Raw genomic sequence first — 15,712 nt, forward strand, 5'->3', positions numbered from 1 at the left:
ATTATTATTATTATTATTACAATATTATTATTATCATCATAATTTTTTTCACTGGTGGTAGGTGGGGGCACTCACCATCCACTCAATGTAGTGCTGCTTTGGGTTTCTGCCCTTTCCTCTCTTCCTTCCTTCCTCTTCTGTCTTTCCTTCATTCTTTCCTCTTTCTTCTACTACGGGTGACTCTACACTGAGTGACAAGCCAAGTGGTTTCCTGTACACAAAGAAACCATTTACTATGCTGGGTGGTAACCATAAAACCAAATTATGGTGCATGGTGGTTTAGTCGGTAATTAAGGTGCTCCAATCGGACTGAGCCTATGCAGGTCTATATCCAATGGGTGATTTAGGTTTATTGCTCACACAATGCCACTCAGGGATGAGTGAGGCTGGTCACTCTCATCTGAAATGTCAGGACCAATTTACCTAGCCCCAGGCTCTTAAACTCCTCATGGGACAACATAGGACTGGATGATGATGATGATGATATTTTTTTCATCAGTTAATGGTACCCTTCATATACACCGGCACAGTAAGGTCAATCCATCATCTACCAAATTAAAAATGGGGTGCAACATCCTTCTCATCTATTTCATGGAATGTACTGGTACAGTACATACCCTTTAATCACTCCCATATTACCCTTCTGGTGCTGGAAAGGGAATCCTTCATGCACTGGCACCAATATAACTGATGTCCAGTTATACAAATGCTATCCCTCATTTCTCACTCTCAATCTCCCAAAAGAGAATGGTGAACTTCATGAGATGGAGAATTTCAGGCTGCAGTCCACTGGGTCCATGTTCTGATGAGCCAATGGATGCTGTGACAACAATAACAACAACAGGAGCAACAGTGGCCCCTCTACCTGTACACTCTGGACATGGACGCGCCAGGACCCGATGTTGTCGCTCCAGAGTGTGGTGCGTTCAACATGTGTTTCCAGCAGCTGATGATCTGACCGCAGCTGTGCAATCTCCCCCTCCAAGTGCCCCACAACCTTTGCATCAGCCTTACCATATTGCTGCACTGCTTGGAGAGCCTGAGAACATGAAAAGAAGTGATGCTTTTAATCCAATCAATATGATAAAACACTGGTTTATTCTTATTACCTCCAGATGTTTTTCTTCAACTGTTAAGCTTCTAGTACCAAGTGGGATAATGAATGCTATATCTAACTCCCCAATTAAAAAAAAAATCTCAAGCTGAAGAAAGTTGTCTGGAGGTACAAGGAATAATTAAAATAGATGTCACTGCTGTGAAGGAACTTACCACTTCCATATGAGTGTACAGTATATATACGGTACACTGGATCTCAAAAGTATCGGTGTACAGGGGGTGTGATGCCTACCGAAATGGTTTGAACAACTGCTGACATTACTAACGTCTCATTGTGTATCATCAGTGTCTGTCTATATAAACATTACATTTGCTATATGTGTGCAAGAGGATATTGCTAGTTGGTGATATATGAAACCTCCCGACATCAGGGCTACTGATGTTTGGTAGGTCGGATACTAATACTGTACAGTATTTCAGTGACCTTCGTTCTGTGGTCCCAAATGTTTCAAGTATGTTGTGCACCAATACTTTTGTGACCCAGTGTACATATATATATATATATATATATATCATCATCATCATCATCATCATCATCATCATCATCAGCCGTTTAAGTATCCACTGCAGGACCGGCCTATCCTGACCGAAGTTGGGACGATACAGCCAATGTATCTCCACCAAGTGGCTTAGGCTGTCTGGCAGAGATTGTATGTAGGGTGAGAAGTACTTGTAAGTATAATTGTAGTGTTGGAGAGGCTTTGGATGTGTGTGTAGTCTGTGAACCAAGTGTAATCGGCCCACGCGAGCCGACTGGGTGCAAGCATACTTTATAGTAAGCGACACTGGTTCAACCACAGCACCCCTTGTGTCCACCAATGCAGTACGTGGCCGGGTGAACACTCCCAAAGTTTATTACCCTGGCGGGGTGCGAACCCTGCACCACAGAGGCTTCATATATATATATATATATATATATATATATATAATTTTTTTTACAACTACTTCCACAACCAGTTCTACATTACCCCTTCATGGTGAAAAGGCTTAAGTCCAGACCATTTAAGCCCTTCATCCTAAGGCCACATTTTATATACATTTTTTTCTTGCACTAACAGAAGACTTGTCGATGGATTAATGAAGGCTAAATATATGTTTAACCTCTTAATTTTCAAAAAATAAAACTGTCTGACCGTGCAAGAATTCAATAAAAAAAAAAAAATATACAGGTACCATCAGACTGAAGGAGTTAAGTGTAGTGAAACTGCCAAGGCCCCTGCTGATGTTACAAGACTGAAAAACCTTCAACTGCCCCACTGGGATGTTAATTAATGCATGACAGAGACTGAGCAGCACAGATAGCGGCAATTTTTTTTTTTTTTTTTTTTTTTTTTTTTTTTTAATGTGTCCGACTCTGGGCATAGGCTTCACAGCCTGCTATCAAGGCCCAGCAGTCCTCCTACATACCATACACCTCTACATGTCACCACTTCGGCGCTAACACCCACCGTCCATATTGAATACATGCTAGGGCTGTCTCATACAGGACTGGTGTATTGGTATTAGCGGGGGTATTTTTACGACATGTCGGCGGGTCTTCTGGTAGATCAGTAAATCCTGATTTAATGAAATTCAAATCCTTAAACTGTTCCCTGCCCCAGCCGGGATTCGAACCTGGGTCCGTAAGGACTGCAGGCCACCTCTCTACCGATTGAGTGACCGAGGCTGACAAATGAAAGCATGTTGGTGCCTTTATAAATTAAACAAAACTAAAATGGTATACTGCACATAATCTTTATGGTGACTGATGCCTCAGATCACTAAACAACTATCAAGTAGTGAGATCCACAGGTAAATCGGCAGGTTCTACTGTTATGAGCTAGGAAAGTCCACCATTAAAGATCAACAGTCACTCCTCATTTAAAATCCACGTGATGGACAAAATACTACTTTAACCCTCATCCTTCAGGTCACAAGGTATCTCACAATCACTGCTACACTGTAGTTTGAAGAGCATGTCCATAAATATTGTGTCGAGTGGCCTCTGGGATCTCATTACAGTCAGCGGAGTGTGTATTGCAAGGTGTCAGTCATGTGCTAGCCTCTGTAATGATAACTTTATAATGTGGCACCATTTGATTTCTTGCCCATATGCCTGTGGCGCACCACCTCCACCCCCGCTGATGTGCCCAAGACAGCTTAGTGACAGCACCATTGGGCATGAATTAGACTCTCCTCTGTCAAGCCATAAGTTGTCACTGACAGAAGAGATTTATCTGTATCATGTGGAGAACATAGCACCACCCTGGTGCTGTCCCTCTCGTACGATGCCTTGCCACCCTCCGTATCCTTCTAATATATAATGCCTTTCCTGAGTGAAAGTATTTTTTTTCTTTTACTTGGTTTTTGCTCCCACACTGTAAATAGTGTACAACAATCATGTTTGTAAACAGTATAAGACAGTGACTTTAGAAAATATTGTGCTCAAGTGATGTGCAAAAAGTAGGTGACATGCAAAAGGTTAGCAACATTGACATGTATAAATTTATCAGTGATGTGTGTATATAATATTTATAAATATTCAAGGAAGTAATGCTCCTGCACAGTATAAATGGATAAATGATTTCTTCAGTAATTAGCATGGATGGAAAATAACTGCCTGTTCATATACTGTACTGTTTTTAATGAGTAAGAAAAAAAAAAAAAAAAAAAAATGAAGAAAATAAGGTGTTAAGGTGTTAGTGCCAACTTTAACATATGGATGTGAGACTATGGTGTGGCATGAAAATGAAAAGTCAAGAGTGAGAGCAGTGGAGATGGGACTGCTGAGGAATGTATGTGGAGTAAAGAGAGTGGACAGGATACGAAATAATGTGATTTGTGAAAGATGTGGAGTGAGGAAGTCTGTGGACACCAGAATTGATGCGAGTGTATTGAGATGGTATAGTCATGTGGAGAGAATAGATACCAATAGAGTGGTGAAAATGGTATATCTGAGCAAATTTGAAGGACAGAGGAGGTGAGGTGGGCCAAGGAGAAGGTGGATGAGTGTGTGAGGAAGAGAGGTTTAGAAGTTGGTGAGGTTGGGGGACTGACAAGAGATTGAGCTGGCTGGATGAATAGTGTGTGAAGAAGCACATGATCAGGGATCTGGCACCCCTTTTTAACGTGACAGCGTCCGGACTGACTCTATTGGATGTGTTTATGTGAAGCTACAGCACATGGAGAATGGTTTTGCCATATCAGGTAGAGCCAGGATTCCAGGGGCTTGAATGGTGAGTAAATGGAAGCATGGACTCTGCAAATCTGGGCTGTCTGGACGTTGCTACTCCTCACCCTGCCCTTGGGTGGGAAAGGAGGTCCGGATGATGATGATGATACATAAGATAATAGGTGTTTAGGAGAGTAAGTGAAAACATATTAAGTTGTAACAGCAAAATAATATGAAAAAAAGAAAGACAGTGACAAGTACACAGTTTGTTTTACAAGTGACGTGTATGTATTTTATGAATGATGTGTGTGTATATAGTACTGAACTGTATTTGTAAATATTTATTTCTAGAAAAATAAGGATTACATGCAAATGGATAAATGATTTCTTCACTAATTAGTGTGGATGGAAAATAACTGACTGTTCATTTGCAATTTTCACTGTGTAAGAAATAACATCACGAGATTTATAGAAAAATTAATGTTTAGCACACTAAGCGATAAGTGCATAAGGTTATAACAGTGAAATACGGTAAAAAATACATAGTATATTTTACGACAATGAAGTGAATATATTTTACAACAGGGCCATCTGTATACGATATTGTAAATATTTTTCTCTAGAAAAATATGCCATATACACAAGTGGATTGTGATTTCTTCAGTAATGAGTGTGGACAGAAAATCAGTGCCTGTTCACTTTTCATAGAAAAAAAAAAAAAAAAAAGTGTTTAGCACAGTAAGCGACACACACACTAACTTATACAGGAAGGCACCAGGTTTTCGTGTCTAATAAGGACGGTGAAAAGTGCCACCAAAGTTGATTCAGCCATACTTGGGGCACTGACCTTATGGGAAATAAGCTAATAGGGACTGGGCCTCTAAGAAAACTCACCCTCCCTTGTGTATTTCTTACTTTAAATATGTCCTAAAGTTACCTGAAATGTTGCTATTAACACATTAAATCATAATGTACTGTAACATTAAATCGACAATAAAATATAAAAATATCACAAAATACACTTATATAGGCCTACAGTACAGTATGTGTTTCCTGTACACCAGGAAACCATTTACTACACTGGGTGGTAACCATATAACCAGATTATGGAGCCCAGTGGTTTAGTGGATAATTAAGGCACTCCAATCAGATTGAGTCAGTGCAGGTTTATATCCATGGAGTGGCTGGGGCTTATGCCTGATGCTCATATAATGCCACTCACGGATGAGTGAGGCTGATCATTCTCATCTTAAATGTCAGGAACATCTTGCCTAGCCCTGGGTTTCTATGCTCCTCATGGGTCAACACTGGATGGATGAATGACTGAATTAGTACGTCAGTAAGACCTCACTACAAAGGACTAATTGGGGCCCAAGCCATTCCAAAAAAACGAAATTCCGATAAAAGTGATGCCTGGACTTCCCCCTGCTAACCCAAACTTTTTCCGATTAGTCCAGATCACACCAACAATTTTTAAACTGTTTTCACTACCACTGCAGTACTCTACTGCATTATACCTTCACTACAATAATCAAATGGTATAATATATATAATAATACTGTACTGTACACTGATAAACAGGTCTTTTATTTACCTTACTGTGGTGAACATAGCTGAAGTGGTCAGGCAGTCCGGACTACTTCCAGCTTTATCGTACTTTTTCTGATATATCTGTATAGGAATTCAGTCTGGTAGCTCCTCGATTCCGATAAAAGCGAATTCCGGTCTATCGAAGTCCGTAGTATTGAGATTTTATTGTATTACTTACATGTATAACATACACACTCCCTCCATTCAAACATAACACTCACCAGAATAACCAAGGTGAATGGTTTAATGTACTTGATGCTAGAGGGTATCTGAGGCTTTGGGCAGGACTAGTGGGTCCCACCACTCCCTCCAACACTGTCTCCATCGCCACCACCATTTTCTCTATCACCTGGTACACTTCTGGCTCCACTTGAAGCACAATATGACATATTTCAATCAATTACTAATCAAGGACGCGAGACACACGGAACATGTGCGGGAAACGGGAAACGGGTCAAAACTGAGCGTGGGCACTGACATTGTCGTGGCAAGAATCCGGAACTTGTGCTGGCAGAGGGTGTGAAAATGTGTTTTTTAGTCACAAACGTGCAATCACAGGAATATTTGATGGCTGCTGCCAAAGAGTGATTTTGCTAATCTGAATGCCGCGAAACCTGATGCCTTACTGAAACAGTGAAATGAAGTGAAAAAAGTGATTTTAGAAAAAGTCCGCATTATACTTTCACTATAATCATAAGCTTATTACCACCTGCACACCACTGGGCACAGTGTAACTCTGGAAGTGAGGGAAAACAGGCAACATGGTAAGCATCACACGTACAGCATGACTGAAAAAATGCTTCATGACTGGGGAAATGTGTGAAGAGGCAGCATGGTAGCGAGAGGGAGCAGCTCAAGGCGGTCAGCCTAGGCTGCAACTGCTAGGCACACCCAGACACAGCCTCTGCACATGGGCAAAAGTTACATCTGTTCTTCACCTTCTAGCTCCTCAACAACTCCACTAAGCAGCTTGGGAAACTTGCATTGGAAAGGGGAAGGACTCACGAGTATTTTGCCAGTTAACTGGTTGTTCAAAATGGTATGGCTGCTGAGATATGAATGTGTGAAAATGACCAATATCAGCATTTTTTCTTGTCAGATGAGGCGTACAGTTTAAAGCTCCATGAAGGACATGGGTTTAGTGAAACATGCTTCTGATTCATGGTTAAGGGATTCAAAACACAAAGAAAAGTCATTCCTGACTTCACAACATGCTAATACAGAAATGAATAATGAGAAAGTGATGTGCTAATGAACTGACACTTTTTTTTTCCATCCATCAATCCATCATCCAATCCTACATTGCCCCATGAGGAACGTAGAAGCCCGGGGCTAGGCAGTTGGTCTCAACATTTAAGATGAAAGTGACCAGCCTCACGCATCCCTGAATGGCATTATATGAGCAATCAACCCCAACCACCCCTTGGATATAAACCTTCACCGGCTCAATCCGATTGGAGCGCAATAATTACCCACTAAACTACCGGGCGCCAAAATTTGGTTATATGGTTACCACCCAGCATAGTAAATGGTTTCCTGGTGCACAGGAAACCATTTGGCTTGTCACTCAGTGTAGAGTCACCCACAGGCTGAAGGAAGTGGAAAGAATGAAGGAAAGAAAGACAGAAGAGGGAGTGTAAAGTCACCCGTAGGGAGAAGGATTGGATGATGGATGGATGGATGGGAAAAAAAAAAGAAAAAAAGTGTCAATTCATTAGCACATTAAGGCATGAGGGCTACCTATACTTTAATCCATTCATTTTCACGTACCAAGAGCTTGTTGGTTAATCGTTCTTGAAGGTGGGCCAGCTTGTTGCGTGCATAGGTGGAGTGATCAGAGAGCTGTAGTGTCACTCCCTCCACACCCTCACTGCTCCCACCATCTGTCCCGCTTCCTGTGCCACCCTCCTCTACCAGACAATGGGAATTAAGTGTGATTAAGCAGTCCAAACCTCGACAAAGTCATCATTTTTGTCCTCATCTTACCTTGGAACACTAACATGGGGTTGAGGTGACCCCCCCCACAGGAGGTGATGATGCAATCATGGGGAGATATGGGGCCCAGGGTGCTGGGTCTCCCAGTACCTTCAGGCCACTACAACCGCTCTTAAAATGAGGTAGTGTGGTGCAGCTCACTTATATTTTGTGTGCTGAAAAGTATGCTTGGGGTTGGCTCAACCCCACATTAGTGTTTATACGTACTGTATTAGTTTTTTGGGGGAATAACTGACAGGAATATAATCATTTTGAGATTAGTACATCTGTACACCAGTACATACATCATACACTCCAATGTACACTTGTACTTATTAGTTCAAGTACAGGATATATGGTGTAACATAAGATTATAGTCTTCATTTTGCATAGGGAAGATTTTCGTTTTTCAAAGAAAAGAATATAATAATCCATAAGAATTCCTTTGAAGTCAATGGCTATAGCCTTGGTGATCAATAATAAGTTGTTGTTGTTTATTTACAGGGGTAAATATAGGTAAAAAAAAAAAAAAAATCCACTGCACACTAGTCGTTCTTTGGGGAAAAAAAAAAAAAAAAAAATTTTTCGTCCCTCTCCCATACAGTTCCTAGTGCTGCCCCAAGGCTGTGGGTATGTTAGCAGAGGCTCCCACGACCAGGGTGTTTGTGTGCCCACAGCCAAGCCCGCAACTACAGACGTCACTGGATAGCATGGTTTTCAGCACAGTCATTAGTTAATCTTAGTATTTTTACACTTTTTTTTTTCGTTATCCACCTTAGTGATAAGATTCAGTTTCAAGGCTTTGGTTTTTCACTCAGATTGAAGTACAAAGGCCATATTTTCTATATGTGCAAAGGAATTGAATAAATTCTAATTCTGATTATTTTTTTTCATTCTCGAAAATGGGGTTCAGTCCACCCCACGTTAGTGTTGGTGTAAGTCAGATCAAAGGTTAGTGTTCCAAGGTAATCAACCAGTCACTCCAAAATCATCATCATCACCATCAGCAGCAGCAGCATATTTCAATCTCAAGTCAACTAGTGAAAACCTACCTGGACACTCAGTCATGAAGTCGACCCCCTGGAGTGCTGCCTGGTGTATCATGGCATGGTAGGTGGTGGACACAAGGAAGCCTGTGTAGTGTCTCTCCTCTAGGCTCCGCTCAACCTCCTCACCAATCTCATAAAGAACCTCTGGCCCTCGGTTACCCAGGAGGAACCCCTCAACTCCACGCAGGGTTGGCTGGGAGCATAATGATGTTATTGTGCTTCATACCAAATTATCTATACATATTCAAATACAGTATCATTAGACTGCACTACTAATAACTAACCTTTTGCTTTTAAATAACATATGGCATTTTGGTACATTTACCATACTGTAATTAATAATGAGTACTGACAGAAAAGTAGTGATATGAGCTGATTAATAAGGAACACTGAGTAATTACTGATAAGAGGTAATTACAGTAAACTATGGTATGAATGGGAATAGTGGACAATAACAGTCAGCCAAAGAAATCTTCAGCCTTACCTTATCAACTTTTATGGGTGGAGTTTGTGGGCTTAGATAGGTGTAGAATATCTCTGAAGCCAGCTGGTGATGAAGCCTCTTGTCTGCTTGACGTAGCTCCTGCACTGCTGACCAGAAGCTGATCAAAGCTCCCTGTCCAATTTCATCCAAGTACATGGAGAAGTAGCGACGGGCAAAGGCTGATTCAAGAAGTGCTTGGAACATCAGGATCTGACAGTAAAAATAAATAATTATTTCTTCCATGTTCTTACTTAAAATTAATTAGTACATGTAATAATCTAATTTTACAGCCAGTATTTACCAGAGTGCCTTAGTAAGGAAAATAACTTACCTGTATCTTCATCAAAATACTGATTTACCTGATACTCAGTGGCCATAATGCTTTGATCAAGCAGACAATATAGTTATAACTGTTCCAAGTTAAAAACAGGCATACATGAGAAAAAATATTGAGCTTAACCCCTACGTGCTGGGTGTCAGTATGGGCCGCCACAAAATGGATGGACAGAGACCGCTGGGTGTCGGTAGGAACCGCAAATGCAATTCCGCCACAGTTTGAGCTGGTTGCCATTTGATCTCATCAACAAAAGGTAGGAAGAGACTCCCGCCACCCAATGTAAGCATACCTCAGTCTTCTCTGTGACTTAGCCAGGTGCTGAATGATGTTTTCTGAAACCTCCTCGTCTGATTTCATTCCCATCTCATGTGGAACCCTTGCCTCATCCACCCCTATCAAGCCTCTGCCCAAGGATACTAGAAAAGGGCTCAGTGATAGTGCCATAGGGCGTGCCTTGGATCCCACTGTCTAGTTTATCTCGCAGTGGCAACATTATCACACTGAGAGTGAAGCCAACGTTGGGTCTGCCAAACACGAATGAAGACATCCTGCTTTGAGCGGCAAAAGTTACTCATCTCCTTTACGTTTTTACTTATAGACGCGACCACCTGCAGACCTGGGGATGCTTTCATATGCAAGAAGGAGAGTTGTTGAGTAATATGGTCTTTAATTTGTTTCCCTAACTGCTATACTTTCCCAGATATGAAGGTTTGAAAAAAAGTGTATTTTGGGAAATATTGCCACAGGTAGAGGGCAGCCACGCCCAAAACATTCCCGGAGTCTAGAGGTTAAGCTAATATAAAGATATACAAGAAATATTATCATATCTATACTGGTATTTAACCCGCGCCGTCCCGGCGACATGAATTAACGCGGCAACATTGCAAGGTCCCTAATTTGCACAATTTTCAATTTTCGTGAGTAATTTTTGGCACGTATACATGGGACACCTTCCTCTATTCCTCTACAAGATGCCAAGCAGGGACAATGCCTTACACCGCATAACCTCTCCCCCCCCCTTGCACGCCATTGTCTCGGCAATTCACCTGTTACCAGTGACCTGGCCAATAAAGACATTCAGGGCCAGAGTGATTCCCCAATCGATGACACTGTGGAGGACAAAGTTTACATAGCATTACAGGAAGAAACAGTCAGAAATAATGATCAGGTAATGTGGGAAAAAAAGGTCATGAATGGTGATGAGTTAGTGAGTGAAACAATGCTTATAATGCCTATATTACTGTTTGAAAACCAATATACTCTTGTACTACATATAAATTCGTACCAGGTAAATAAATAAATACTGTTTATGAGTGGATAAAATAGTTACCCTCCCACAGAACTCGTTTTCTTTGGAGCCAGCCTGTTAGAAAACCCAGTCAGGTAAGGAGGTACTCGTACCTGAATCGAGTATTTTAAACCTCAGGTGAGCGATTTCTCTACGAATTTTCGATGTTTCTCACCAAAAGCGGATGTTTGGGCCAAAAAAAAAAAAAAAAAAAAAAAAAAAAAAGGTCCAAAAATGTCGGGACTGGGGCGTACCACTGCCCAGAAAACGTCGGGATGGGGCGGGTTAAAGTGGTAGGTGATGGCAACCATCACTGACTCAATTCATGTAGTGCTGCATATATCTTCTTTCACTTGTATCATTCTTTTTCTGTGTCTGCTCTCTTCTCTTCCTATTTCTCCCATCTTCCCTGTCACTTTCTATTATTATTCTTCTCTTTCCAGGTGGCTTTACATTAAGTGACAAACCTAACAGTTTCCTGTAAGCCAGGAAACCACTTACAACACTAGGTGGTAACCATTTAAGCAACCCTTACGTGTCCCCTACATGTCAACTAGTGGGTTTGTGGAGGGCTAATGCCCCTCCTCATAAAACATGCAACTCAAAGTCAAACGGCCACCCCTTACAAGACTATGGTGTCTGACAACAGACAGATAGAAAGAGACAAAGAACACTCACAACGATTCCTCAGCTGACAGGTGAGGGATCATTACTGAGTCTTGTACCCTTACCTTTCTCCCTGGTAGGTTCTGGAGTGAGCTTGAGATGGAGTCTGGTGTGTTCTGATCTGATTTTGGTGTGCCATCAGCATTACCAGCCCCTCCACTGGCATTTCCAGCCCCTCCACCAGCCTCCCCTGCTCCTCGGCCACTGGTGAGAACAGTGATCCTGCGCTCACACTGTGCCTTGGCATATGTCAGCTGATTGATGTAACGCTTTAGATTTCTAGCCTGTCAAGAGAATGAAGGCACATTAAGTCCTTGTTATAAGCAACCTTTCTGATATTCTTTTTTGCTGTTAGATTCACAGTAAATTACAGAAAAACTGCTCATAAACGTTCCACTGATATACACTGCCAGTAGCTATACTGTATGGATAAAGTCGTGAAAATGAGGATTACATCCCTGATGTACAATAAGGACTACTGTACATGCATCTCTTATCTAATACTGTAATAATCTAAAATGTTGTCATAGATCTTGGCTTCAAAGTTATGGTTGACAGAAAATGTAGTTACCATAATTCCAGGTAAGAAGAAATATAACAATACAGAGCAGTTTAGTCCTCATTATATCATGCTGCTACAGTAAACAATGACCCTGGCTTGGGTTTTAAATCCTTGCCTGTTAAATCCTTTAGTAAAATGGTCTTTTTTGCTTCAGTCTAGCTACCATCAGATAATTTTATTCAGCCAACAATAAACCCCTTGTACTGAAGAAGTTAGAAACAGACTCCATTCACGCCATAAATATAACTCTCTGCAATATGTCCAGTGAAATGGGACACAATCATTCAGGTAAACACATAACAGTTATAACCTGGAGGAGGTCGCCCTTGCCAGAACCTTGAGGTGTGCTCTCCTTGCTGGGGTCTAAGCCTTTTGCCTTCTTCAGGTTGTTGATGGCTGTGGCTTGCATGATCTCGTTGATTATGTTCCGCCTGCAATCATATTGTGTCAGCACAGGAAAACAGTGTAGAATATCATCACATGCACAATGGGTTAACCTCTTCAATACAGTGACATCTTTTCACAGTATACTTCTGCTACCTCCAGCTGATTTTATTCAAGTCACAGAAGACCTCTCACACTCTGTAGGTTAATAAATGCTATAACCCCTCCAGTTCAAAATGCCTCCCATACGGTGAATAAATTCATCTGAAGGTTCCATGGTAAAACTGAAATGAAAATATATCACCGGAGTCATGTGGTGAATAGATACAAGGTTATTGTGCCGAAAAAAAATAGAAAATCATCATTATCAAAATCATTATCATTAATATCAAGATAATCATCACTGCCTTGAATACTCAAGGCAAGACAGCAATATAACAGTCATTTACGGCACTAATATGATGTCCACATAGATGTTTACATAAAGTGATTAACCCCCTAAAGACAAGTGTAAAAAAAAAAGGTATATAGATAGATAGAACATTAATATCATCAGGATAATCATCACTCCCTTGAATACTCAAGGCAAGACAGTAATATAACAGTCATTTACAGCACTAATATGATGTCCACATAGATGTGTACATAAAGAGATTAACCCCCTAAAGACAAGTGTCCGCATGTTGTGACAGACATTGAGGATGGGCATAATCGGCCAAATGTAAACAGACTTTTAAACCTTTGTAAATACATAATAAGTAATGCTAGAGTAAAAAAAAATGAGGTACCACTAGAAAGCACATTCCTTCAGGTCTTCTACGAGGTGGTGTTGCAGACTATGTGAACTTTCACAGGACGGGCAGTGATTTCGGAAGGAGGTGTACTAAAATTGTATTTTATCACTCTCATGACTGCTACCCAGAGCTTACCACACTGTGATTTTCACATTATAATTACTATTCAACATTGCACATACTATAAACATTCACAGTGTGATCACTATGGTATGGTATAGTGCACTCGCATAACTCAAGCACTACTAACTCGCATATTATCTAACTCACAGTGTCCTTATCTAAGTCACCATTATCACCATACTCATGGAAAATGCTCTAATTTGCGTTTTTCCACTAGAAAATGACATTTCCGAGATGTTTAACTCACGGTATTGTAGCCGCAACTCGCGACTGGAAGCCAATCATATTTAAGCACATAGTCCTTGTGATTGTGCAACCAATCAAAACAATGCTTTCTCCACCCAAACCACCTACGCCTAGTGGCATCTAGGCCTACCAAGCGAGATTTTAGTCTACACATGTACATCTACCTGCGAGCTTCTCTGCTTTTTTGTGCTTCACCATGGCTGAAAACAATCAAGCAGAGAGTTTTTCATCCAGGAAAGGACTGAAGCAGATGCCACCACTGTAGCTGATTTTGAGGGTTTCCTCAGTGAAGTTGCTGAAGATGCATTAATGCAGCAGCATCATAAGGCACCAGAGGTTAGTGTGCCGAAACAGCTACCTGTCTCTCATTGACGTAAGCATTGCCATCAGCAGGATTAAGGTAAATCGTTTCGTTTCGTTTTTAAAGGCTCCAACATGCTTGCATGTGTTGGCCTTGGTCACCTAATGGCGGCTCTCCATGCTGCACGATCCATTGCAGCCTCCCTGTTCAGTCCCTTAACCCTAAGGTCACACTTAATGACCTCGTCCCATGTCTTTCTTGGTCTACCCCTCATAACCCCACCCCCAATATTAACACTTCTCACCTTCCTCACCCAATCATCATCCCCCATCCTCTCCACACATCCAAACCACCTCAATCTACCTCTCCTCATCACAACACCAATACACTCCAGTCCCATCCTACCTCTCAACTCTTCCATTTTAAACCCAGCCCCTCCAGGCCTTGGACGCAGGGACGCACTGCACATCCACCTAATCATTGTCATTTCTGTACGTCTGAGCCGGCGAATATCTTCCTCCTTCACTGCCCAGGTCTCACTGCCATACAGCATTACACTCCTAACACATGCTGCATACAAAGACCCCTTAGCACGTAGGGAGAGCCCTCTCAATGTCAGGAGAGGCAAGAGCTCCCTGAACTTCTTCCAACCACTTCTCACCCTAGCCACAGAGCTAGCTCCAGCCCCACCTCCAGCACACAACATGTCTCCCAAATAACAAAACTCTTCCACACACTCAAGAGATTCACCAGCAAGTTCAATCCTTTCACGTCTGACAATCTCCACCTGCTCACCCCAGCACGCCATACACATAAAATCAGCATTATCTCGCAGTCTACCTCTGATACCACTACATCCCTTATGCACCCATTTATCACACACACCGCACAAGATGGAATTACTTCCCACGCCCTTGTGGCAAACTGCACATGGCCACTCTCCCTCGTCTTTGACAGTACCACCACCAACCCTAGATATCATCACTTTTGTTTTATCTGCATTTACCCTTAAACCCTTGTGCCCCATACCATCTCTCCACTTCCTAAACCTTTCCTCCGCCTCCCTTTCATTCTCTGCAATCAACACCAAATCATCAGCATACAACAACTCCCACGGGAGTCCATTTCTAAAGTCAAGTGAAAGGGCTTCAAGTACCATGATAAACAACATAGGACTCAAGACTGACCCCTGATGCACACCAACATTCACGGAAAACTCATCACTCAAATCTCCATTCACTCTCACCTGGGTGTGAGCACCCACATACATGGCCATAACCACCCTAACCAGCCACTCCTCCAAGCCAAGCTTTCTCATTGCCCACTTCACCACCTCTCTAGGGACTCTGTCAAAGGCCTTTTCCAAATCAACAAAAACAAAATAAAATAAAGATCCCTTCTCCTACCAATATATTTTTCCTGAAGCTGTCGAACAATGAATAGGGCATCAGTGGTCCCCCTACCTGGCATGAACCCGAACTGCATCTCATCAATATTCACTCTTTTCTCTAATCATACCTTCTAAAACTCTCTCCATTAACTTCATTATCTGATCTAAAAGATTTATACCTCTATAATTTCCTCTTTCCAGGGCATCACCCTTCCCTTTATACACATTTACAATTACACTCTTCAGCCAATCATCTG

The 15,712-nt window shown here is 41.7% G+C and overlaps 2 protein-coding genes across 2 annotated transcripts in view; one reads left to right on the forward strand and one right to left on the reverse strand.

The window, feature by feature from the left end:
• Nucleotides 1-15,712, forward strand: part of mRpS26 (mitochondrial ribosomal protein S26) — a 79,397-nt gene that overhangs the window by 48,507 nt on the left and 15,178 nt on the right. The window contains exon 6 of the transcript XR_013898815.1: nt 11,736-11,862. The gene's annotated coding sequence lies outside the window, so the exon portion shown is untranslated. The remainder of the gene's footprint in view (nt 1-11,735; nt 11,863-15,712) is intronic.
• The window catches only part of LOC145407899 (sorting nexin-25-like), a 60,702-nt gene that overhangs the window by 15,713 nt on the left and 29,277 nt on the right, over nt 1-15,712 (reverse strand). Inside the window, exons 8-13 of the mRNA XM_080278759.1 lie at nt 12,528-12,648; nt 11,721-11,939; nt 9,365-9,574; nt 8,884-9,073; nt 7,628-7,767; nt 866-1,039 (exon numbers count right to left, since the gene is read on the reverse strand). Coding sequence (XP_080134885.1) covers nt 866-1,039; nt 7,628-7,767; nt 8,884-9,073; nt 9,365-9,574; nt 11,721-11,939; nt 12,528-12,648 — 1,054 coding nt within the window. The remainder of the gene's footprint in view (nt 1-865; nt 1,040-7,627; nt 7,768-8,883; nt 9,074-9,364; nt 9,575-11,720; nt 11,940-12,527; nt 12,649-15,712) is intronic.

The sequence above is a fragment of the Coenobita brevimanus genome, chromosome 74 (assembly GCF_032717465.1).
Source record: "Coenobita brevimanus isolate Jiangsu-jjx chromosome 74, ASM3271746v2, whole genome shotgun sequence".
Lineage (NCBI taxonomy): Eukaryota > Metazoa > Arthropoda > Malacostraca > Decapoda > Coenobitidae > Coenobita > Coenobita brevimanus.